General features: G+C 48.5%; 1 protein-coding gene across 2 annotated transcripts in view; it reads left to right on the forward strand.

The window, feature by feature from the left end:
• Nucleotides 1-19,644: 19,644 nt before the first annotated feature.
• Nucleotides 19,645-27,143, forward strand: part of LOC140384458 (alpha-parvin) — a 137,622-nt gene continuing 130,123 nt past the window's right edge. Inside the window, exon 1 of one of the 2 annotated variants that reach the window (XM_072466176.1) lies at nt 19,645-19,980. In XM_072466176.1, the coding sequence (XP_072322277.1) occupies nt 19,848-19,980 (133 nt within the window). In that variant the 5' untranslated portion in view covers nt 19,645-19,847. The remainder of the gene's footprint in view (nt 19,981-27,143) is intronic. The other variant, XM_072466175.1, reaches the window with a different exon arrangement.

Here is a 27,143-nt window from a genome sequence, read left to right on the forward strand (position 1 = left end):
GGGGATTCAGGACAGGGTAGTTTCTAGAGGGTGGGTGGGAGAGGGGAGCGTCTCTGACATCTACAAGGAACTTATGGGGTCGGAGGAGATGCAGACCGAGGAGCTGAAGCGCAAGTGGAAAGAGGAGTTAGGAGGAGAGATAGAGGATGGTCTATGGGCGGACGCGTTGAGTAGAATCAACGCATCCACAACATGTGCCAGGCTCAGCCTGATACAAATGAAGGTCATTCACCGGGCTGACATGACAGTGGCCAGGATGAGCAGGGTCTTTGGGGTAGGAGACAAGTGTGCAAAGTGTGCGGGAGGGCCAGCGAACCATGTCCACATGTTCTGGAAATATCCGAAGCTTAGGGGATTTTGGCAGGGGTTTGCAGATGTCATGTCCACGGTGTTAAAAACAAGGGTGGCACCAAGTCCAGAGGTGGCGATTTTCGGGGTGTCAAAAGATCTGGGAATCCAGGAGGAGAAAGAGGCAGACGTTCTGGCCTTTGCTTCCCTGGTAGCCCGGAGACGGATACTATTAGCTTGGAGAGACTCACAGCCCCCAAAGTCGAAGACCTGGCTATCGGACATGGCTAGCTTTCTCTGTCTGGAGAAAATTAAGTTCGCCTTGAGAGGGTCACTGTTAGGATTCACCCGGAGGTGGCAACCGTTCGTCGACTTCTTTGTAGAAAATGAATCGTCAGCAGAAGGGGGGGAGAGGGTGGGGTTAGTTTAGTTTAGAGTAGGGGGTTAATAAAGGTGGGACCTGTAAGGGAGGGAGACATCTTTTGCACTATGTTTATAGATGCATGTGCATTGTTTATTTTGTTGTTGTTGTAATAATAAAATGTTTATTAAAAAAAAAATTCTTACTTGTTTCCAACTCCACCAGAATGGGCAACAGCCTTACTGAGGTAAGAACAGAATTCCCCACATAAGATTTAAAGGGGTTTTTAAACAACTGACCCTTCCTGCAGCTGGTGCTCAACTGGATTTCTTTACAGTTCAATTTGGCTGTGGAGAGAGAAAGGTCTTTTCATTGGATCTTTAGAAGTAATCCATTAGCTAAGAGAGAGATCAAGGTTGTGACCCTACAGTTTCTCACCAAAATGAAAGTAAAAGAAACACAGTGACACAGAAGAAGGAACATTCCAGAGAAAACCTTACCTTGACCAATCGGCAGGGGCCATTAATATGGCCCGGCAATTTGAAACAGGCAATTTGGCAACAGCCAAGTCCATCACAATGTTTCAGCACTGATCTCCCTTGAAACTCCTGATCCGAAATATAAACAGCTCTTTGCAACCTGCCTTGCCTCGGGTCATAAGTCAATTCTCAGTTTACCAGCCACTCAAATTAAAGGTAAAGTCCATCTTAAAGGCATAGGCACATTAATTGTCTGGATAAAAATATTGAAATAGTCAAATAACAGAAATTAAAAGAAAAAAAGGGACAGACAGGGATCAAAGGAGGATCCTTGCACCATCTACATCAGATTTAAAATTAACAACTGTTCCAGCTTCAACTCCTGCTTGTGGGAGAGAGTTACAAACCTCTACCACCCTTTGTGTGAAGAAGTCCGTCCAAACATCTCTCCTGAACGGTTTGGCCCTAGGTTTTAGATTATGCTCCCTAGTTTTAGAATCTCCAACCAGTGGAAATAATTTATCTATATCTATCCTGTCTTCTTCTGTTAATATCGTGAATACTTCGATCAGATCACCCTTTATCCTTCTAAATTCTAGCATAAATAGGCCTAATTTGTGTGATCTTTCCTCATAACTTAACCCCTGTAATCCAGGTATCATTTTTATAAACCTACTCCCTCCAATGACAATGTATCTTTCCTAAAGTGTAGTGCTCAGAACTGTTCACAGCACTCCTAGTGGGGTCTAACCAGGGTTTTGTATAGCTGAAGCATTAACCCTATCTTTATACTCCAATCCTTTAGATATAAAGGCTAGCATTCGATTAGACTTTATGATTATTTTTTGCACTTGTTCACGGCATTTTAAGGACCTATACCCTGAACCCCCAAGTCTCTTTGGACATCCACTGTACTTAACCTCTTCCCATATAGAAAGTTGTCTGTTCTATCCTTTCTAGGTCCAAAATGGATAACCTCACGCTTGCTCACATTGAATTCCATCTGCCACAATTTTGCCCATTCATCTAGCCTGTCAATACCTCCTTGCAATTTTTTGCTATAATCAATGCTGCCTACAACGCTACCTAACTTTGTATCATCAGCAAATTTGGATATATTACTTTCTATGCCATCATCCAAGTCATTAATGAATAATGTGAATAATTGAGGCCCCAATACAAGTCCCTGGGGTACACCCCTAGTCACATCCTGCCGATTTAAAAACGGGAGAGGAGTCGGAGATTTAAAAGCGGGAGAGGAGCTGGAGATTTAAAAGCGGGAGAGCAGCCGGAGATTTAAAAGCGTGGGAGAGGAGCCACCTCCTCTAACCTAAGGGGTTGAGTGAATATCAGGTCAGCTCTTTCTTTCTTTTTCTTGTTTTATCCGCAAGCTAGAGGGGATGGCAGGGAAGGCAGTGCAATATTCCTCCTGCAGAATGTTTGAGGCGAGGGACACTGTCCGTCCCTGCTGATTTCACCTGTGGGAAGTGCACCCATCTCCAGTTCCTCAAAAACCACGTTAGGGAACTGGAGCTGGAGCTGGTTGAACTTCGGATCAGTCAGGAGGCAGAGGTGATAATAGATAGACGCTTCAGGGATGTAGTTACTCCAAAGAATGAAGATAGATGGGTGACGGTGAGAGGGGCTGGGAGGAAGCAGTCAGTACAGGGATCCCCTGTGGTCGTTCCCCTTAGTAACAAGTATACCGCTTTGGACACTGGTAGGGGGAGGACTCAACAGGGGTAAGCCATGGGGTACAGGTCTCTGGCACAGAGTCTGTCCCTGTTGCTCAGAAGGGAAGGGGGGAGAGGAGTAGAGCATTAGTCATTGGGGATTCCATAGTTAGGGGGACAGATAGGAGATTCTGTGGGAACAAGAGAGACTCGCGGTTGGTGTGTTGCCTCCCAGGTGCCAGGGTCTGTGATGTCTCGGATCGTGTTTTCGGGATGCTTAAGGGGGAGGGGGAGCAGCCCCAAGTCGTGATCCACATAGGCACCAATGACATAGGTAGGAAAAGGGATGGGGATGTAAGGCAGGTATTCAGGGAGCTAGGGTGGAATCTTAGAGTTAGAACAAACAGAGTTATTATCTCTGGGTTGTTACCCGTGCCACGTGCTAGAGAGACGAGGAATAGGGAGAGAGAAAAGTTGAACACGTGGCTACAGGGATGGTGCAGGAGGGAGGAATTCAGATACCTGGATAATTGGGGCTCATTCTGGGGTAGGTGGGACCTCTACAAACGGGATGGACTACACCTGAACCAGAGGGGTACCAATATCCTGGGGGGGAAATTTGCTAATGCTCTTCGGGAGGGTTTAAACTAATTCAGCAGGGGTATGGGAACCTGAATGGTAGCTCCAGTGTACAGGAGGTTGAGCGTAGTGAGGTCATGAGTAAGGTTTCAAGGTCGCAGGAGTGTACCAGCAGGCAGGAAGGTGGTTTGAACTGTGTCTACTTCAACGCTAGGAGCATCCGGAATAAGATTGGTGAACATGCAGCATGGGTTGGTACCTGGGACTTCGATGTTGCGGCCATTTCGGAGACATGGATACAGCAGGGACAGGAATGGTTGTTGCAGGTTCCGGGGTTTAGATGTTTCAGTAAGCTCAGGGAAGGTGGTAAAAGAGGGGGAGGGGTGGCATTGTTAATCAAGGACAATATTACGGTGGCAGAAAGGACGTTTGGTGAGGACTTGTCTACTGAGGTAGTATGGGCTGAGGTTAGAAAAAGGGAAGGAGAGGTCAACCTGTTGGGAGTTTTCTATAGGCCTCCGAAAAGTTCCAGAGATGTAGAGGAAAAGATTGCAAAGATGATTCTGGATAGGAGCAAAAGTAACAGGGTAGTTGTTATGAGGGACTTTAACTTTCCAAATAATGACTGGAAACGCTATAGTTCGAGTACTTTAGATGGGTCAGTTTTTGTCCAATGTGTGTAGGAGGGTTTCCTGACACAGTATGTAGATAGGCCAACAAGAGGCGAGGCCACATTGGATTTGGTACTGGGTAATGAACCAGGACAGGTGTTAGATTTGAAGGTAGGTGAGGACTTTGGTGATAGTGACCACAATTCGGTTACGTTTACTTTAGCGATGGAAAGGGATAGGTATATACCGCAGGGCAAGAGTTATAGCTGGGGGAAAGGCAATTATGATACGATTAGGCAAGACCTAGGATGCATAGGATGGGGAAGGAAACTGCAGTGGATGGGCACAATTGAAATGTGGAGCTTGTTCAAGGAACAGCTACTGCGTGTCCTTGATAAGTATGTGCCTGTCAGGCAGGGAGGAAGTGGTCGAGCGAGGGAACCGTTGTTTAGTAAAGTAGTTGAATCACTTGTCAAGAGGAAGAAGGAGGCTTATGTCAAGATGAGACGTGAAGGTTCAGTTAGGGCGCTTGAGAGTTACAAGTTAGCCAGGAAGGACCTAAAGAGAGAGCTAAGAAGAGCCAGGAGGAGACATGAGAAGTCCTTGGCAGGTAGGATCAAGGAAAACCCTAAAGCTTTCTATAGGTATGTCAGGAATAAAAGAATGACTAGGGTAAGAGTAGGGCCAGTCAAGGACAGTAGTGGGAAGTTGTGCGTGGAGTCCGAGGAGATAGGAGAGGCGCTAAATGAATATTTTTTGTGAGTATTCACACAGGAAAAAGACAATGTTGTCGAGGTGAATACTGAGATACAGGCTGCTACACTAGACGGGATTGAGGTTCATAAAGAGGTGTTAGCAATTCTGGAAAGTGTGAAAATAGATAAGTCCCCTGGGCCGGATGGGATTTATCCTCGGATTCTCTGGGAAGTTGGGAGGAGATTGCAGAGCCTTTGGCTTTGACCTTTATGTCGTCATTGTCTACAGTGTCTATAGTGCCAGAAGACTGGAGGATAGCAAATGTTGTAAAATTGTTCAAGAAGGGCAGTAGAGACAACCCCGGTAACTATAGACCAGTGAGCCTTACTTCTGTTGTGGGCAAAGTCTTGGAAAGGATTATAAGAGATAGGATTTACAATCATCTAGAAAGGAATAATTTGATTAGGGATAGTCAACACGGTTTTGTGAAGGGTAGGTCATGCCTCACAAACCTCATTGAGTTCTTTGAGAAGGTGACCAAACAGGTGGACGAGGGTAAAGCAGTTGATGTGGTGTATATGGATTTCAGTAAAGCGTTTGATAAGGTTCCCCACGGTAGGCTATTGCAGAAAATGTAGAGGCATGGGATTGTGGGTGATTTAGCAGTTTGGATCAGAAATTGGCCGGCTGTAAGAAGACAGAGGGTGATGGTTGATGGGAAATGTTCAGCCTGGAGTTCAGTTACTGGTGGTGTACCACAAGGATCTGTTTTGGGGCCACTGCTGTTTGTTATTTTTATAAATGACCTGGCAGAGGGCGTAGACGGATGGGTGAGTAAATTTGAGGATGACACTAAAGTCGGTGGAGTTGTGGACAGTGCAGAAGGATGTTGCAGGTTACAGAGGGACATAGATAAGCTGCAGAGCTGGGCTGAGAAGTGGCAAATGGAGTTTAATGCAGAAAAGTGTGAGGCGATTCATTTTGGAAGGAGTAACAGGAATACAGAGTACTGGGCTAATGGTAAGATTCTTGGTAGTGTGGATGAGCAGAGAGATCTCGGTGTCCATGTACATAGATCCCTGAAAATTGCCACCCAGGTTGATAGGGTTGTTAAGAAGGTGTACGGTGTGTTAGCTTTTATTGGTAGAGGGATTGAGTTTTGGAGTCATGAGGTCATGTTGCAGCTGTACAAAACTCTGGTGCGGCCGCATTTGGAGTATTGCGTGCAATTCTGGTCGCGGCATTATGGGAAGGATGTGGAAGCATTGGAAAGGGTGCTGAGGAGATTTACCCAGTATGTTGCCTGGTATGGAGGGAAGATCTTATGAGGAAAGGCTGAGGGACTTGAGGCTGTTTTCGTTAGAGAGGAGGTTAAGAGGTGACCTAATAGAGGCATACAAGATGATCAGAGGATTAGATAGGGTGGACAGTGAGAGCCTTTTTCCTTGGATGGTGATGTCTAGCACGAGGGGACATAGCTTTAAATTGAGGGGAGATAGATATAGGACAGATGTCAGAGGTAGGTTCTTTACTTAGAGAGAAGTAGGAGCGTGGAATGCCCTGCCTGCAACAGTAGTGGACTCGCCAACATTAAGGGCATTTAAATGGTCATTGGATAACATATGGATGATAATGGAATAGTGCCGATGGGCTTTAGATTGGTTTCACAGGTCGGCGTAACATTGATTGTACCGTGAATGTGCAGGTCCTGGGGAGGGCCAATTAAAAGAGCAAGTGTTTTTGCTTATCTGAAGAGTCTGGGAGCTGGCGTGATGTTTTTACAAGAGACTCATATGTGGGAACAAGACCTGTTAGGCTCCAGAAGGCCTGGGTGAACCAGATGTTCCACCAAGGCTTTGACAGGAAGGCCTGTGCGGTGGCCATCCTCTTTATTAAGAGGGTTTGTTTTCACGTGGAAGCGGCGATGGCTGATCTGAAGGTGGAGGGTGAGGCACGATCAATTGGACTAAAGACGATAGTTGAATCCAAACTGAGGCTTTATTGCTATCAGATGTGAGGCCTCCCACTGCAGCTGGCGAAATGGCTGCGAGCTGGAGGACACGCATATTTATACCCCGCCTCCTGGGCGGAGCCAGCAGGCAGGGGCTACAGGCGAACCTGTAGTGCAGGTTCTACCCTACATCCCCTAATATAGGTACAACAGTGGTTTACCACATTCACCCCCTGTTAAAAATTGAGTCCAGCGGGAGTGGTGGGTAACTATATCCAATAATGAGATAATATTTACAAAGCAAACAAATGTCCATTGACGTCCGGTGGACCGGTCAGAGGTTTAGCCAGTCCGGGGCCTTGATGTTCCTCTGGGAGCGACGAAGTGGTGTCGGCGATGTTGGTGCTGACCTGGTCAAAGGTGACTCCGGGAGCGTGCCGAAATCCTCTTCATCGACGGGCGTGGGCAGGGGGGGGGACGGACAGTCCTGAGGGGGAGTGCTGTTGTGAGCGACGGGGGAGGGGAGGGTGACGCGAGGGGCGAAGGGGGTGGTGTGGGGGTGGAACCTGCTGATGCCAGGTCCCTGAGGGAGACAGTATCTTGGCGGCCGTCGGGGAACGACATGTAGGCGTACTGGGGGTTTGCGTGGAGCAAGTGCACCCTCTCCACCAACGGGTCCGCCTTGTGGAGTCGGACATGTTTACGGAGAAGCACGGTTCCCGGAGCTGTGAGCCAAATCTGGAGCGACACCTCAGATGTGGACTTCCTGGGGAAGGCAAAAAGACGTTCATGCGGTGTATTGTTAGTGGCAGTGCAGAGTAATGAGCGAATGGAATGGAGTGCATCAGGGAGGACCCCCTGCCAGCGGGAGGCTGGGAGATTTCTGGACCATAGGGCCAGCTGGACGGCCCTCTTTACCGTCCCATTCTCCCTTTCTACCTGTCCATTTCCCCGGGGTTTGTAGCTTGTCGTTCTGCTGGAGGCAATACTCCTGCTGAGCAGGAATTGACGTAGCTCATCACTCATGAATGAGGATCCCGTCACTGTGGATGTAGGCGGGGAAACCGAACAGAGTGAAGATCGAATTGAGGACTTTAATGACGGTGGCAGACGTCATGTCGGGGCATGGGATGGCGAAGGGGAACCGGGAGGAAATATGTGTGACGATCGTTGGAGGGGAGGGTCCCTTTGAAATCCACGCTGAGGCGTTCAAAGGGGCGAGAGGCCTTCACCAGGCGTGCGCGGTCCGGCCGGTAGAAGTTAGGCTTGCACTGCGCACAGACTTGGAAGTCCCTGGTGATTGTCCTTACTTCCTCGACGGAATAGGGCAAATTTTGTGCCTTAATGAAGTGGTACAACCGTATGACTCCTGGGTGACAAAGGCTGTCGTGCAGGGTCCGGAGTCGGTCTACCTGTGTGCTGGCACATGTACCTCGGGATAGGGCATCTGGGGGCTCGTTGAGTTTGCCAGGGCGAAACATAATCTCGTAATTATAGGTGGAGAGCTCGATTCTCCACCGCAAGATTTTATCATTTTTGATCTTGCCCCGCTGTGTGTTGTTGAACATGAAGGCTACCGACCGTTGGTCAGTGAGGAGAGTAAATCTCCTGCAGGCCAGGTAATGCCTCCAATGCCGCACAGCTTCAACGATAGCTTGGGCCTCTTTTTCGATGGATGAGTGCTGAATTTCAGAGGCATGAAGGGTGCGGGGAAAAAATGCCACGGGCCTGCCTGCCTGATTGAGGGTGACGGCAAGGGCGACGCCTGATGCGTCGCTTTCTACTTGGAAGGGCAGTGTCTCATCTACAGCGTGCATTGTGACCTTGCCAATATCAGCTCTGATCCGGGCGAAGGTCTGTTGGGCCTCGGCTGTCAGGGAGAAGTGGGTGGACTGTATGAGTGGGCGGGCCTTGTCCGCATAGTTTGGGACCCACTGGGCGTAGTATGAAAAGAACCACACAGTGTTTGAGGGCCTTGGGGCAGTGGGGGAGGGGGATCTCCATGAGGGGGCGCATGCGGTCAGGATCGGGCCCCAGAACTCCGTTCTGGACCACATAGCCGAGGATGGCTAAGCGGTTCGTGCTGAACACACACTTCTCCTTGTTGTAAGTGAGGTTTAGGAGAGTAGCGGTGTGGAGAAATTTAGCGAGGTTGGCGTCATGGTCCTGCTGATCATGGCCGCAGATGATGACGTTGTCTAGGTACGGAAAGGTGGCCCGCAACCCGTACCGGTCGACCATTCGGTCCATCTCCCTTTGGAAGACTGAGACCTTAGTGACGCCGAAGGGGACCCTAAGGAAATGGTATAGGTGGCCGTCTGCCTCGAAGGCGGTGTATGGACCGCCCGATTTACGAATGGGGAACTGGTGGTAGGCGGATTTCCGGTCTACCATTGAGAACACCTGGTACTGTGCAATCTGGTTAACCATGTCAGATATGCGTGGGAGGGGAACGCGTCGAGCTGCGTGTACCGATTGATGGTCTGGCTGTAGTCCACGACCATTTGGTGCTTCTCCCCAGTTTTAACGACTACCACTTGAGCTCTCCAGGGCCTGTTGCTGGCCTCGATGATGCCTTCCCAAAGCAGCCGCTGGACTTCGGACCTGATGAAGGTCTTGTCCTGGGTGCTGTACCGTCTGCTCCTGGTGGCGACGGGTTTTCAATCTGGAGTTAGATTGGCAAAGAGGGAAGGTGGGTCGACCTTTAGGGTCGCGAGGCCGCACACTGTAAGGGGTGGTAAGGGCCTGCCGAATTTCAGTGTTAGGCTCTGGAGGTTACACTGGAAATCCACGCCGAGGATTAATGCAGCACAGAGGTTAGGGAGAACGTGGAGGTGGAAGCCGTGGAATTCTACGCCCTGGACCATGAGCGTGACCGTACAGTTCCCCCGGATCGCTACGCAATGGGATCTGGAGGCCAGGGAGATTTATTGATTGGCGGGGAGTATCGTGAGGTCGCGCGTGGCCCCTTCTAGGAGCCACTGGCGTATGATATCTGACCCAATTCCAGTCACAAAGGAGGTCTGAGTGCTCCTTGGCCGTGACATCCTGGCAGTCACAGTCCCGGACTAGTGGGATTAGGGCCCGCCAGAAGTCTTCTATGGACTCACCAGGTAGTTGAGAGCGAGTGGCGAGCGCATGCCTGGCGAAGAGCGTGTTTGTCCTCTGCTCGTAGTTGTCCTTGAGTCGAGTCACGGCTTCGGCCTAGTTCGGCGCATCCTGGATTAGTGGGAAGACATTAGAGCTCAACCTGGAATATAAAATCTGGATCTTCTGAGCCTCTGGAACAGGGGTTGGCACCGCGTTGATATACGCTTCAAAGCAAGCTAGCCAGTGCTGGAAGTCCTTTCTGGCGTCGCTTGAGTGCGGATCGAGCTGCAGGAGATCCGGTTTAATACGGAGGTCCATCCTTAGAAACTGATAGCAATAAATTGAGGCACGATCAATTGGATTAAAGACGATAGGTGAATCCAAACTGAGGCTTTATTGCTATCAGATGTGTGGCCTCCCACAGCAGCTAGCGAAATCACTGCGAGCTGGAGGACACGCATAGTTATACCCCGCCTCCTGGGCGTAGCCAGTAGGCAGGGGCTACAGGTGAACCTGTAGTGCAGGTTCTACCATACATCCTCTAATATAGGTACAACAGTGGTTTACGACAGAGGGGAATGGGTACGTTATAGTGGTAGGGGTGTTAGAGGGGAAACACATGGTTCTAGTGCAGTGTTTTTCAAACTTTTTTTCCGGGGACCCATTTTTACCAACCGGCCATCCTTCAGGACCCAATCCGGCCGACCTTTGCGACCCACACCAGCTGACCTTCGTGACCCACCATTTTCTCTTACTTTGTTTGCTGCTGACAAAATGGAGGAAATGGTTTTGGGTCCCTTTGGCCCTCATACACGCTCCTATAATGGAACCTGTTGGATGAAGGTGAAGCCTTCCGGTGTCAGAAAGTATGGAGTCTCCATCTGTCCAAAGTTAAGTTCCACAGCACAACTGTGGCACAGAACATGCGGAAATAAGGCTGTAAGCGACACTGTCTTTAACAATCTTAAATGCGACACCCAGATCCTGACCATTCTTGTATTAAAAGACTTCCACTTCATCAGCATCAAAGTTCACAAAGCAACCAATCACATCATTCTCACCGAAGTTTTTGCAGCCGGCTTTTAACAATGCCGGTTGCGAGCGGCCTTCAAAAAGGCTGGGAGCATTTTTAAAAATGCAGCCGCACTGCGCATGCATGCCCGCTCATCGGTGCGCATGCGCAAACCTCTGCGCATGCGCACCGATGAGTGGGCACGCATGCGCAGTGTGGCCGGATTTTTTTTACATGCTCCCAGCCTTTTTGAAGGCCGCAGCAGCCGGCATAGTTAAAAGCCGGCTGCAGTGGCTGTTGCGCGCAAATTTGCACAATCGGGAGCGCTGCGACGGACGGCTCCGCGATCCTCCCGACACCCGCCCGCGACCTACCCGCGGGTCGCACCCCCGACTTTGACAATGCCTCTTCTAGTGAATGTATTCGCCCCGAATTGGGACGATATGTCATTCATAAAACGATTGTTGGCGGCGGTGCCGGACCTGGACACTCACCAACTTATTATGGGAAGGTGCTATGAACTGTGTGCTGGACCCGAAGACATATCGACCTAGGCCAAGATCGCTCGCTCCGGTTTGGATGGTGAAAGTATTGTCTGCATTCATGGAGGACGGAGAGGCGGACCCGTGGAGGTTCACATGCCCGGGGAGAGGAAGTTTTTGTTCTTTCCACAGTATTCAGTGTATCGCGGATTGATTTCTTTATTATGAGTTGGACTCATCTGGTGGGGATGAGAGAAGCTGAATATTCAGCAGTGGTGATCTCTGAGTACGCCCCGTATTGGGTGGACCTGGCGCTGGACATTGGTCAAGATTGCCGCAGAGGGTGGCGGCTGGTTGTAGGGCTGCTTTCAAACTTGGGGTTCTGTGTGAGGATTTCGAGGGCCATACAGGAGTACATTGCAAATAATGATAACGGGGAGGTCTCGCCCTCAATTTTGTGGGAGGCATTGAAAGTGGCGATCAGGAGAGAGATCATAGTTGAAGGCAGATCTGGACATGGAGGCTAGGGAGGAGCAACCGAATTTGGTGAATGAGATCTTCAAAGTGGATCGGAGGTATGCGGGTGACCTGACTCCAGAACCTTTGGCGTGCAGGAAGAAACTGCAAATGCAATTTGACTTGATGTCCATGGACAAGACGGTGCTGCAATTGAGGTGGGCAAAAGGAGCAGTCTACGAATATGGGGAGAAAGCAAGTTGGCTCTTGGCTCATCAACTGCTGTGGTGGGAGGGGGACAGGGAGATCATTCAGATTAGGGACCAGGAGGGTAGGCTGATCTCCACCCTGGATAAGGTGAATTGGGCGTTCAGGGCTTCACCGAGGAGTTATGTAGGTCAGAGCCGCCGGGTGGATGAACAGGGAATGGCGGAGTTTTGGGGGATCTGGAGTTTCCCAAGGTGGGGCGGAGCTCCGGGAAGAGTTGGAGGCCCTGCTAGGTTTGGAGGAGATTCAGGTAGCACTGAAACAGGTGCAAGCAGGAAAATTAACCAGGGTCAGATGGGTTCCCAGTGGAGTTTTATAAAACGTTTGTGGGTCGGTTGAGCCCTCTGTTGTTGGTCATGTTCAGAGACTCCTTGGAGCGAGACACTCTCCAGGCATCGATCTCGCTACTCTTTTTTTTTTGTTTTGTTTTTATAAATTTAGAGTACCCAATTATTTTTTTCCAATTAAGGTACAATTTAGTGCGGCCAATGTACCTACCCTGCACATCTTTGGGTTGTGGGGGTGAGACCCACGCAAACACAGGGAGAATGAGCAAACTCCACATGGACAGTGACCTGGGGCCGAGATTGAACCCGGGTCCTCGGTGCCATCAACCAGCAGTGCTAACCACTGCGCCAGCGTGCCGCCCATCTTGCTACTCTTCAAGAAAGACAAGGACCCCATGGAGCGTGGGTTATACTGTCTGATTTTCCTGCTGAACATAGATGTCAAATTACTGGCCAAGGTGTTGGCATTAATACTGGAGCCATGCCTCCTGGAGGTAGTAGGGAAAGATCAAATGGAGTTCATGAGGGGATGGAGGTTGTCGGTGAATGTGCGCCGGTTGCTTTCTCCTGCGGCCAGTCCGATGCCGGAGGCCATGTATGCGGAGAAGGCGTTTGATCAGCTGCAGTGGGGGTACCTCTTTACAGAATTGTAAAATTTGGGTTAGGTCCAGAGTTTATGTCCTGGGTGCAGCTGCTGTATGCGGCTCCGTTTGCTTGTGTCTGTACCATCAATATGACCTCTGGGGTCCTTCGGCTGCATTTGGGTGCGAGGCAGGGGAGTCCGATGTCTCCCTTGTTGTTTGTGATGGCAATTGAGCCACTGACCATGGCATTGAGGGCCTCAAAGGAATGGAATGGGATCGTTTGAGGCGGGATGGAACATGGGGTATGGTTATATGCCAATGACTTGTTATTATACATTGGGGACACATAAGTGTCAGTTGGGAGTATTTTGGGGATTCTACAGGGTTTTGGGGCTTTCTCGGGCTACAAGCAGAACATAGGGAAGAGCAAATATCTTGTGATAGGGGCACCGGGGCAGGGAACTGATTGCCAGGAACTAACTTTCGTTACTTGGGGGTAAAGGCGACAGCGGATTGGGGTCGGCTTCAGAAGCTGAATTACACGAGCTTGGTGGGGAAAGTCGAGGTGGCCCTGCAGAAGTATGATCGTCTCCCATTATCGCTGCCAGCCGTGTCCAGACGGTTAAAATGCATATCTTGCTGAGATTCCTATTTTTATTCCAGCGTATCCCGGTGTTTCTGCCCAAGTTGTTTTTTTCATGAGGTGGACCGCCTTATTAATGGGTTTATTTGGGCTGACATGGCCCTGAGGATTCGGAGGGAGGTGCTTCAAAGGGAGAGACAGACAGGGGGCCTGGCGATGCCAAATTTGCTGTACTATTATTGGGCAGCCAAAGTGGTGAAGTGAGGTGGTATGAGGTCTGGGGGTGCTTTGGGTTCGGAGAGAGCTGGGGGCAGTGGTAACAGCGCCACCCTTGGTGGCGCCGGTGAAGTTCTCAACAAATCAGTGGTGGTGGCCACGCTAAGAATCTGACGACAGGACGGAATTTGGCGCTGTGGTTCGCACTGGGACTATGGCGCTGAGGACCCGGGTTCGAATCCCGGCCCTGGGTCACTGTCCATGTGGAGTTTGCACATTCTCCCCCACAACCCAAAGATGTGCAGGTTAGGTGGATTGGCCACGCTAAATTGCCCCTTAATTGGAAAAAATAATAATTGGGTACACAAAATTTATATATCAAAAGAGAATCTGACGGCAACTCCGCCAACATTTCAAATCGGGGACAGCTTCACAGTGGACTGCCATTTATGTTAACCACCTATTCGAGCTGGGGAAGCCAGATGCCACATTTGGTGTACGGAGGGAGAGAGGGTTGGAGAAGGTGGGGAATCTATTTTTGGAGGGGCGGTTTTCCAGCTTGGAGGAGTTAAGGGAGAAATTTGGAGTTGTGACACCTGGAGGTATCTAAACACCTGGAGTGTTTAGATACCTCCAGGTGTGGAGCTGGGTTGGAGCGGATTCTACCCTTTCCAGGATCAGAGGAGGGAAGTATATCCGGCATGTACCAGTGAATAGTGTGGGAGGAGTTGAGTTCAATGGAGGGGACGAAGCTGAAATGTGTTGAGGAGTTGGTGCCGATACTAGAGGAAGAGGTGTGGAGTGAATCACTGAGGAAGCTAAATGCGGCATCATCTTGCACAAGACTGAGCCTTATTCAGTTGAAGGCAATGTTTCAAGCATATCTCACTAAATCGAGGATAAGACACTTTTTCGAAGGGGTGGAGGACAGGTGCAGACGCTGTTTGAGTGGGCCCGCACACCACACACACATGTTCTGGTCGTGTCTCAAGCTGGTGGGCATCTGGCAGTCCTTTTTTGACACCATGTCGGCGATCCTGAATATGCAGTTGGAACCTTGCCCAGTGGCGGCGTGTTTTGGAGTCTGATGTGGGGAACTGCGGATTGGGGCAGGGCGGATGTCCTGCTCTTAGCTTTGTTGGTGGCATGGAGACGGATCCTATTGGGCTGAAGGTTGGCGATACCACGGAGTGCTTTGGCATGGCTAGGGGACTTGATGGAGTTTCTGCACCTCATGAAGGTCAAATACACTGTGAGAGGTTCAATTGAGGGTTTCTATCGAAGATGGTGGCCATTTATATTGTACTTTTGAGATTGGCCACTGTTAGCTGTTGGGGGAGTTGGGGAGGGATGGTGGGGAGGGGGTTAGTTTTGTTGGTTTGGCAAAGGGGTGGGGGGAGTGGGGTTGCTGTTGATGTTTTGTAAAAGGTGTTTATTGTCATAATATACATCAGTACATTATGGTGCAATCACATACACACACTGATGGACATGCAGTAGGACCAACCAGCATACATAACACCGCAGCCAATCACCAGTGAGAGCACAAGCACTATGAAGACAGGGGACAGGAGAGTTCCCGCTGATTCCAGCAGCAGCCAGCTCAGAGCACAGAGCTCACAGCCTGCATCACAGACATTCACCATGTGCTGAGTGCCTCACCATAGCTAGTGATAGGAAAGGGTCCACAGTGAAGCTGGTATTGCTTATACCCACGTTTACAGTATGTTAGCATAGCTGAACAGTTAATACAATAGCGTTACACCACTTCAAGCATTGTTGGCTTGTTTGTGAACCAGAACACCCAACACGACATGGTACAAGGAGTGGCCGCAATCTAGCACTTGTGAGACCTACCTGCAACTTCTCAGCATTCCGGCATCCTACAGCATGGAGAGCATCAACCCGCCACCGCCGCTCCGCATCGCTTGCAATCTCAGGGTAAATTGGAAGATATTTAAACAGCGCTTCCAGCTCTTCCTCGAGGCCATGGACAGGGAGAATGCATTGTGTGGTGTTGGGTGTTCTGATGTACAGATGAGCCAACACGGTTGCATTTGGTACAACGCTGTTTTATTCTAACATGCTATTTACAGTTCTGTCTTGATACTCTGCACGTGGTGACTCCCTGAGTGTGTTGTTAAACAGGTCCTGTCCTTGTCCTGGTCTCTAGATGGACTGGCCACCAGGTGTCGTGTTTCTTCTCTTATACTGTCTCTGTCCTTGTCTGTGATTGGTTGTCGTGTTGTGTGTGCTGATTTGTCTGTTGGTCTGTCTATCGTGATGTGTGTGTTTGAATATCATGACACATCGGACACCAGGAAGATAGCCCTTCTTCTCTCCACGGCTGGGCAACATGCTATCCACATCTTTAACTCCCTGACATTTGCGGACGACGAGGACAAGACCAAGTACAAGACGGTGCTCCTCAAATTCGACACAGACTTCAGTGTTGAAGTCAACGAAAGCTTCGCAAGGTACCTGTCCCAGCAGCGCTTGCAGGGTAAGGACGAGCCTTTCCAATCCTATTTGACACACCTCCACATCCTCGTGCAATCCTGCGGCCACGGGCCCACCTCTGACTCCATGATATGCGACCAGATTGTTTTTGGGGTCATGTCGGACACCCTGCGTCAGCAGCTCCTTAAAGTTAATCAACTAACCCGAGCGACTGCCATCGAGACCTGTGTCCTGCATGAGAATGTCACCAGCCAGTACTCCTACATACAGGCAGCTGAAACGGCGCGGCAAGGGCCCCATGAGGCGGAATGGGTCCAAACGATCGAACACCTCCCGGGCCGCAGACTGGAGGAGGGCGGCCATTTTGCCCGCTTTCCGAGGCCACCCATGCTTGTACGCGCCAAACAAGGAGACAGTGACGTGGAGGAACGCGATGCGCAGGCCTGCACCACACAAGACCATACCGCACATGCGCAGTGATGCAACAAACAAACTGATGTCATGACGTGTGGCAACTGTGGCTCCGCCCACTTAAAGGGGCAATGCCCTGCAAAATCACGACAGTGCCTACGCTGTGGCAGGCTTGGCCACTATGCTGCCTGCTGTCGAGCAGCCCAGCCTGCCAACTCGCAACGATTTAACCAGCCTCGCAGGAATGTTCGGGCAATCCAATCCACCTTCACCGAGTCCGATCCTGACTTCATGCAGACCAGTGACACCGAGGACAGGGAGTCTTTTCGAGTCGCTGTCATAACCAAGGGCAGGCTGCCCCCGAATCGAAAGCACCAGCGCTGTTGGTGTACAGCATTGATCCGGACGACGAGTGGTGTGCCACCTTGACGGTCAATCCGAATTCGTCGCCCACCTCAGAGACTTGATTTATGAGCCTTACAATGTTGGACTCAATGCTTTGTTCTTTCATCCTGTTTCAGCATTTCACTAGTTTGTTTATAGCATTCATTATTAGTTTTGTTGTTGGTGTAACACCTTGTTTTTCTTTTCTCTGCACCAGGCACCTTCCTGTGTATATAGACTACACTCATTACACGTTATTTATTCTCACATAGGCACATGTTCTTTGTAAAAAAAAGGGGAATGTCATAATATACATCAGTACATTATGGTGCAATCACATACACACACTGATGGACATGCAGTAGGGCCAACCAGCATACATAACACCGCAGCCAATCACCAGTGAGAGCACAAGCACTATGAAGACAGGGGACAGGAGAGTTGATTCTAGCAGCAGCCAGCTCGGAGCACAGAGCTCACAGCCTGCATCACAGACATTCACCATGTGCTGAGTGCCTCACCATAGCTAGTGATAGGAAAGGGTCCACAGTTAAGCTGGTATTGCTTATACCCACGTTTACAGTATGTTAGCATAGTTGAACAGTTAATACAATAGTGTTACACCACTTCCAGCATTGTTGGCTTGTTTGTGAACCAGAACACCCAACACGACAGAGTGCTTTGGCATGGCTAGGGGACTTGATGGAGTTTCTGCACCTCGTGAAGGTCAAATACACTGTGAGGGGTTCAATTGAGGGTTTCTATCGAAGATGGCGGCCATTTATATTATACTTTTGAGATTGGCCACTGTTAGCTGTTGGGAGAGTTGGGGAGGGATGGTGGGGAAGGGGTTAGTTTTGTTGGTTTGGTGAAGGGGTGGGGGGAGTGGGGTTGCTGTGGGTGTTTTGTAAAAGGTGTTTATGTCTTTTATAACTTCTGTATAAAATGTTAAAAATGTAATAAAAATCATTCCCCCAAAAAAAATCATGAACGGTGAACATACTTCATAATGGGCCTGAATTAGATAGGTTCCAGCCATCCCAAAATTTGGGTGTAAATTGGGTTTTCCTCTCTCATCGAGAGACTTTCCTGTACTGAAGGCAGCAGCTGGTCCTTTGCCATTGCACACAGTTCTCTGTCTAATCCACTTTCCCCCTCCCTTTCCCCCTCATTTATTTTCTTGTTTGTTTCTTCACGAGTGAAAACCAAAACCAGAAAGCACAGTCTGAGCCTCGAGCCAATTCTTTTCACTCCACCATTACATGGAAAGAGATGGGAAAGCGAGGTTTAAAGGACTAGGCCTCTCTCTCTCTCCAAATTATTGGGGTGCAATCCCCTTACTCCTTCTCTTCCCAACATTTAACTATGGCCAAACAGCGGGGTCCCGTCTGTCCACAACCCTTTCAGAGCCTCTCTCTCTCTCTCTTTAATGAGTGTGCTCTTCTCACCATCCTTGCTTGGAGTAGCATTGTGTGAAAGTGTTTGCCTGTCTTAAATGTTATTGCTTGCTGTTCTGTTGCTGGTTGTTGGTGTGCAAGTGACAGTCAGGAGGATTGAAAATTAAGTTGCTACTGCTGGCCCACTCTCTCCCGCTCCTTCTCCCTCTCTCACACTCCCTCCATCTGCTATTTGAACAAGGGTGAGAAGCTGCCACTACAACAGGGACCTTTATTGGCTGCCAGGCCTGAGAAAGAGCTGAGAGCAACCAAAGAGACAGACTGTAACAACTGGGAGAAACGTATACTCTTTAACTAACCTTCCCTCACTTACAAAATCATCTTTATATCAATAACTAACTTGCATCTCTTTCCCTCCCCCCCCCCTGTCGATGTCACACACATACACACGCAGAAAGAAATGGCTTGCTGCAAGAACTTATTGGCGCAAGAATCCAGCCCACCATTTGCCTTCCTAATTGCTGGCTAGCTTTTACTGACTTGTTAACAAGGACACCCAGATCCCTTTGGACATCAACACTTCCCAATACCTCATCCTTTAAAAAATACTCTGCCTTTCTGTTTTTTTTCACCAAAGTGGATAACTTCGCACTTAGTCTTATTATATTCCATCTGCCATGTTGTGCTGTTGTGGGAGTTCACTGTGTGCAAATTGACTGCCACATTTCCTGCATTGCGACAGTGACTACACTTCAGAAGTATTTAATTGGCTGTAATACAGTTTGCGACATGCCCAGGTTGTGAAACATGCAACAGGAATGCAAATATCTCTTCAAAAATGCTTTACAGCCAATGAAGTATGATCACTGTGCAGGAAAAGCAGCAGCCAAATTGGGCACAGCAGGATCCCCAAAAAACAGTACGATGAATGGCTCGAAAAGATGTGTTCAGTGATGTTGTATTTTTGGCGGGCGGTGTATATATATATATATATATTGGCCTCAGGTCAATGAAAGTTATCATTCTGCAACTACACTGCAACTTCCTAAAACGACTAGCTTGCCAAACACTCAATCGTTGCCAACGACAACTCCCATCACCTTTGATTTCAATCTGACTCTTTGATGGCTGTTACCTCTGAACAAAAATACCAAATTAGGCACTGCTCTCGTGATGTAGTTTGTGATGAAGTACACACTTTTAATAACCTTTGTTGGGGGGGGGGGGGGGGGTTAATAGACCAAATTATAATTCTGGAAATGGAGACAATGCGATTATATATTTATTTATTCTTTGTTTAGGACTGTTCTCAACAGAGGCTGCATTTCTATGGGTTACTCTTGGAGCAGAGGTTCAGTGGGAGTGGTAGTAGAGAGAGACAGACGGACACGAGTCCCAGCCTTGGGGCGGTGTGTTTCATTCTCACTGCCTCATAACACTGGAATTCGGGACTCGCAGGGAATTCCGTTTCCGTCCACCGTTTTTTTTCCAGCTAAAGGTGTAGTGTGTACATCCGTCTGCAAAAGGAAGAGCCTTTCCCCATATTCTGCCTGATCCGGAGCCGCATAAGGATTCAGACAATGGCCAGTTCACCCCAGAAATCCCCATCGACTCCCAAATCACCCATCCCGAAATCCCCCGGCTCCAGAAAAGAGGACTCCTTCCTGGGCAAACTAGGAGGAACGTTAGCCCGAAGGAAAAAGGCCAAAGAGGGTAAGTGTTTTTAATAGCTTGTGCTTAGTTTTAAATTATTAATTAACGTCCCCGAGGACGAAAACGTCACCAGTTTGCTTCAGCAAAAAAGTTTGCAAAAAGTTCTGCAAACTTTGCTAAAAGTTCAACTGATAAAATAGTTCAAATTTGTATCGCTTTGATGCTGGAATTAAACACTTTTAGACGGTGCAATGTAATTCAATCCCTCACGAAGTGCAGGATTTTGAGCCCTAAAAGTGGATTTTTGTTTTGTACAGTTCACAGTTGAGGTCTAGCAGGCTGGGTGTAGTCAGCCGTCTTGTGGAATGTTTTCCGGCTAACACTCATTTGGGTTGGTAATTGATGTTCTCCTGCGGTTGGATTCGAAGCTTTTCTCTGCACGTTCTCGAGTTTGTTGCAGCCCTAGTGTTTTTGATCAGATGGTTACAATCTGCGGTTAAATAGGGGCAGGTATGCAGGCAGTTTTTAAAAAAAAAAGACTTGGTTGCAGGGAAGTCTTGCCATTTAGTTACAGAGTGCATTCATCGTGGAGTTATTGTGTTTTAAAACAACCCTGCAGCAATATATTGGTTATCTGTTGTTTTTGGGGTGGGGAATATACAACACGTGATTCTAGGGAACAGGAAGAGGCCATCCAGCCCCTCAAGCCCAGCCCACCATTAGATCAGGGCTGATCTGATGGGGTGAGGTGAGGAAGGGTGGGAGGAAGCATGTGTATTGCACAAACTCTGCCATGTTTGTGCTGAATGGCTTGTTTCTGTCATGTATACTTGATGTAATACTAACCTGCCTAGGTTCTCTGTCCTTTAATTATTAATACCCTTGAGTGAGTTCCCTTGAGCTCAGGACTTGACACTACTGAATTCATAGAGATGGGAAGGCAGAGGGATTTGGTCGATTGTATCAGCTCTTTAACTGGAGCTGACTGGCACGTTGATGGGGACTCCAAGCTACTTTGTGTTGGCCCAAAACGCAACACATTGCAACGCAGTTGTGCTGTGAGTTTGCAACTGCCGCTAGTGAGAGAAGCACAACAGCAGCAGTAAGTTATGCTCAACCTTTGGATAGACCTCAACTGGGGTCCATCTGTAATTAGCTATCGCCATCTCCTGTTTCAGAGAGAGACAAGTGGTTAGAGCACGAGCGGAGGACTTTGCATCAAGTATGGCTGATCACTCCCACTTTTACCGCCTACCACATGTGTGTTGGACGGATTCACGGACTGAATATCAACCTGTTTGGCCATGTTGTGTTTCCTACTTCTGTGGCCAACAGATCGTGGAGTGGGGTGTGAACCCAGAGCTACTGGTTCAGAGACGGGTGCAACCTATTGAGCTACAAGACCTCCTTCTCCTCAGCTGGAGTAATGGGCTCAGTTCTGGGCAGCACAGTTGCGGAATGATGTTAAGGCCACAGAGAAGGTTCAGTAGAGATTTAAGAGAATGGATGTAAGACTCCGAGTTGTGTGGAGATGTTTCGAGCGGAGGTTAACAGGAGATTGAAAGAGGCCTTTAGATTGAAGGATTTTGAAAGAGTAGATTAGGAGAAACTTTTCATAGTAGTAGGTCAGTGCCCGAAGGAGACAGATTTAAGGTAATTGGAAAATAAGCACAAGTGGTGGGATTTTCCTCACCACCTCGACGTTCCTCATGGTGGCAGAGGCATCCCACCATTGGCCAGCGGCGGGATCAGAAACTGCGTTTCCCATTCGATGCAACATCCCCCCCCCCACACCAGGAAACCCACACAGGGGTTCGCTGTCAGCGGGATGGGGCTGGAATTTTCTTTTCATTTGGAATACGTGGCCGGAAAAGGCAGTGGGAGTCGATTGAATAGTAACTTCTAAAAAGGAATTGGAGAAATACTTAGGAGGGTAATGCTGGCAAACCAAGGCGGAAGAGCAGGGAGTGGGGAAACCAATTGGATAGCAGTTCAAAGAGCCGGTACAGAATGATGGACTGAATGGCGTCCTTACTGATGCACAGTTCAATTATCCTTAATCTCGGATATTTGTTTTGGAAGGAGATCAGTCCCAATCACAGATTTAAATCCTTGTGTTCATGAAGATTCCTGCCTCACCTTTGTTTTAAAAGCTGGTGTTTGTGCCGGGTGGGGAGAGGAAAGGTTCTAATTGTAGTTGAGAACATTCTGTCTGTGCTGAATACTGTAGGATTTTCAGTCACCCAGGTTCAGAAGAACTACTACCACAGGCTATAAATGCCAAAATTCTGCTTAAATAGACAAATGTATTGTTTATTTGTTCTATTATACAGATGTTAGCCATAAATCAGTGGGTAGGGCTCTCATTTCCATGTCAGATGGTCATGGGTTAAAGTTCCTTTCTTAGAGAGCTGAGCACAAAATCTAGACTGACACACCCAGTGCAGTATGGAGGAAGGGCGCAGCACTGTCGGAGGGGCCGTACTGAGGGGGTGGCACTGTTGGGAGGGGCAGTACTGAGGGGGCGTTGTGCTGTGGGAGGGACCGTACTGAGAGAGTGCTGCGCTGTTGGGAGGGGCAGTACAGCGGGGGTGCTGTGCTGTTGAGAAGGGCAGTACTGGGGGGGGGGGGGGCACTGTGTTGTGGGAGGGGCCATACTGAGGGGGTGCTGTGAGGTTAGAGGGGCAGGACTGAGGGGGGTGCTGTGCTGTCGGAGGGGCAGTACTGAGGGGGTGCTGCGTGGTCAGAGGGGCAGGACTGAGGGGGTGCTGTGCTGTCGGAGGGGCAGGTCTGAGGAGGCGTCATGCCATGAGAGGGGCAGGACTGAGGGGGTGCCATGCCATCGGAGGGGTGGTACTGAGGGGGTGCCGTGCCATTGGAGGGGCAGTACTGAGGGGACGTCGGACTGTTGGAGGGGCTGTATTTTGGGGGGGAGCCGTCGGAGGGGCAGTACTGAGGGCATGGGCCGTCGGAGGGGCAGTATCGAGGGGGCGTTGGGCCATCGGAGTGGCAGGATTCTAGGGTGGCATTGGGCCATCGGAAGGGTAGTACTGAGGGGGTGTTGGGCCGTCGGAGGGGAGTCTTGAGGGGCCGCTGACTGTAGGGTTCTGGCACTAGTTCATGTGCACTTAACATGGTTTTTCTCATCGTATCATATCCCTAGAATCTTCCTCTGATAGTGATGCAAACACTTCACTAGCTCTACCTACCAACTTTGTTTGAACCAACACTACCCACATATTCTTTGGCTAATTCAATTGCTTAGCCACTCTCTCTCAAATGAAGTAAAAAATGCTTACACATCCTTCTCATCAAATCTTGGCAGTGCTTGAATACATTTGAATATATCCCTACTCGACCTTTGACTCGGAGGTGTTTCTTCTTCCTCTAGACTTTCTCCGGCTTCTGTTTTTCACGCCAATATTTTCCGCTGATCTCTTTGCAGTTCAGTTTCCAAAGTTCAAACTCTCTCTCTTTTTCCTTATCCTTTACTTCCCTTGCCAATCTTTCCATTTCTACCTCCAAGCTTCATCTTTTCTGTAGCCTTTTCGGGGAAAAACCCTCTTTCCTTTTCCTCTGCCATTGCCACTCTCTCATTTTTTTTCCTGCATCTCTAATTGTTTCATTTGTAATTAAAATCTAGCTATTTCTGGTGATTGAAGCTGTGTCTCTGGAAAATGTAAATGCTGAGCTATTGTTTGTATTATCTCCATTTTCATCATCCCTTCAGATCATCCCTTCAGATAAAGTTAACTGCAGCTTGCCCGCCAAAAGTCATGCTTTATAAACGAGCCTGAGTGACCTCTTCCACACCAAAGAAAGTTTTTGTAACTGTAAGAGCCATTTCCAGTCACTCCCTATTTAAAGTGTACCACCTGAAAGAAAGCACCCCTTTCTCACGAAGTTGCTGTCTTTAAGTTCAATAATCCCAAGATAAACAAAGAATTATACTTTTAAATGGAGGAGCTCCCAATTTTATTATGATCCCAGACCAGACCCCAACAGTGGGTAGGAAACGGGACAAACCCCAATATTTTATTTTAATTTGGTACGACTGTGAGGAAAGATCCCTCGCTCCAGGAATGACTTCACGTAAAATAGGGATATGGTACTTCAAAACAAACTTCATCACTAGCAAAGTATTAAAATATATTTGACGTCGCACAAGAAAATAGCTTACAATTAGCCCTTAAAAAGCGCTATTCAATAGTGACATAATAACCCTTAACTGTTATCTTTATTTCCACTCAACGAACAAAACCATCACGGATCCCAATCCATTTTTAAATACAATTAGGAGGCAGCACGGTGGCGCAGTGGTTAGCATTGCTGCCTACGGCGCTGAGGACCTGTGTTCGAATCCCGGCCCTGGATCACTGTCCATGAGGAGTTTGCACATTCTCCCCGTGTCTACGTGGGTTTCACCCCCACAACCCAAAGATGTGCAGGATAGGTGGATTGGCCACGTTAAATTGCCCCTTAATTGGAAAAAATAATTGGGTACTCTAAATTTAAAATTTAAAAAAATACAATTAGCACTTGCTAATTCTTATTGTTTGAAAAGATAAACCTGAGCAATGCAGAATCTCTGACTGTTTCTTCAGAAACCTCAGTTTACCTTCCAGCCACAAACCTAAAACTTAACCTCAACCCCTGGCTCCTCCCATTTAATACATCCTCTTGATAAGCTTAAAAAAAAGTCTCTAATTAACTACTCTGCAGGGAACCCTCGTAATATAAACAAAAATCCTTTTGTCCAAACATTTGCGATACTTTAATTGCAGCTCTGGCTCCCAAAAAGCCTAGCTGTCTTGTAAACCAGGATTTTTAAAAATGCTACTGCAGCAGGCGTTCACACACTAGCCCTAAGGAAGAAAATCTACTTATCTGAGCCTTGAACGTAGGGTAGTGAATCTATGAAATTCTTTACAGCAGAGGGCTGTGGAGGCTGGGTTGTTAAGTATGTTCAAGACTGAGATAGACAGATTTTTAATCAGTAAGAGAATCAAGCGTTCTAGGGTTGAAAAAAATTTTTTAAAAAAAAATTTAGAGTACCAATTCATTTTTTCCATTAAGGGGCAATTTAGCGTGGCCAGTCCACCTACCCTGCACATCTTTGGGTTGTGGGGGCGAAACCCATGCAAACACAGGGAGAATGTACAAACTCCACACGGACAGTGACCCAGAGCCGGGATCGAACTTGGGGCCTCGGTGCCGTGAGACAACAGTGCTAACAAGCGTTATGGGGTTAAGACTGGAAGGCGGAGTTGAGGATTATCACATCAGATCAATCATGATTTCATTGAATGATGGAGCTGACTAATGGGTTGAATGGCCTCCTTCTGCTCCTACGTCTTATAGAACATAGAACAGCACAGAACAGAACAGGCCCTTCGACCCTCGATGTTGTGCCGAGCATTGTCCGGACCCAAGATCAAGCTATCCCACTCCCTGTCATTTTGGTGTGCACCATGTGCCTATCCAATAACCACTTGAAAGTTCCTAAAGTGCCTGACTCCACTATCACAACAGGCAGTCCATTCCACACCCTAACCACTCTCTGAGTAAAGAACCTACCTCGGACATCCCTCCTATATCTCCCACCCTGAATCTTATAGTTATGCCCCCTTGTAACAGCTACATCCACCCGAGGAAATTGTCTCTGAACGTCCACTCTATCTATCCCCCTCATCATTTATAAACCTCTATTAAGTCGCCTCTCATCCTCCTCCGCTCCAAAGAGACAAGCCCTAGCTCCCTCAACCTTTCCTCATAAGACCTATCCTCCAATCCAGGCAGCATCCTGGTAAATCTCCTTTGCACCCTTTCCAATGCTTCCACGTCCTTCCTATACTGAGGTGACCTGAACTGCACACAATACTCCAAATGTGGTCTCACGAGGGTCATGTACAGTTGCAGCATAACCCCGCGCGTGGCTCTTAAACTCAAGCCCCCTGTTAATAAACGTTAACACACTATAGGCGGCCTTCACGGCTCTATCCACTTGCGTGGCAACCTTCAGAGATCTGTCTGTTCCTCCACATTCCTCAGATCCCTGCTGTGCAAGGGAGGGGGGGGAGAGGGAGAGTGTGTTCAAGGGGTGGGGGAGAGGGGAGGGAGAACGAGTGCAAGGGTTGTGGGGGGGAGGGAGAGCATGTGTGGGGGCAAGGTTAGTGTGTTCAAGGGGTGGGGGAGGAAGGGAGAGTGTATGTGAGGGATGCGCTTCAGCCTTTAGATCCCAGGTTAGGGTGTGTGTGTGTGTGGTGGGGGGGGGGCTGCAAATGAAACTAGCACAGGCTCCCAAGAGCTGTAAATCCACTTTTGACTAATTGCACCCCTTCTTCTCCTCCACTTCTCCCTGATGGCATTAAAATGAAATGAAATGAAATAAAAATCGCTTATTGTCACAAGCAGGCTTCAAATGAAGTTACTGTGAAAAGCCCCTGGTTGCCGTATTACGGCATCTGTTCAGGGAGGCTGGTATGGGAATTGAACTGTGCTGCTGGCCTGCCTTGGTCTGCTTTGAAAGCCAGCTCGTTAGCCCTGTGCTAAACATGCCCCTAATAGATAAAATTAAATGGAAGAAATTTAGGAGAGAACAGAAGCATGTTTTTCCACAAAGGATAGGGATACTGTGACAATCACCACTGGATTTGTGATTTGTCAACATTTGGTAACCGGTGGTTGAAAGAAAAATGGGACAAAGGGATGTGTGACTAGGCTGTTGTGATTATGAGATGTGGATTATTGCTCAAATGTAAATTAACAATTGGGCCCTGTTTCCATGTTGTTAATCGTTGTGAACTATTATCATCACCCTCCGAATTCACCGTCGGTCATGTTGTCGGAAATAGGTATTGGCAGTCTCATCAGTGCAGCCAAGTTTGATTCAGCTCGCAGCTGATAGCAACAGGCCCTTACTTCCAGGATGCATTTCCAGGTAGGATGCAGGAATGGGAAACCCGGTCTGATTATTTTTTTCCCCATCTCGTCAACAATGTCAAGACCTCAGTGAGGGTGAGGCGGAGATTTACTCGAATCATTATAGTGATGAGGGACCTCAGTTATGTGGAGAGATTGGGGAGGCTGCATTATCTTTGGAGCAGAGAATCCATAGAATCCCTACAGTGCAGAAGGTGGCCATTCGGTCCATTGAGTTGCACCAACCTTCGAAAAGAACACTCTACCAATGTACATTTCCCTACCCTAACCCTGCATATTGA

The sequence above is a fragment of the Scyliorhinus torazame genome, chromosome 10 (genome assembly GCF_047496885.1).
Source record: "Scyliorhinus torazame isolate Kashiwa2021f chromosome 10, sScyTor2.1, whole genome shotgun sequence".
In the NCBI taxonomy this organism is placed as follows: Eukaryota; Metazoa; Chordata; class Chondrichthyes; order Carcharhiniformes; family Scyliorhinidae; genus Scyliorhinus; species Scyliorhinus torazame.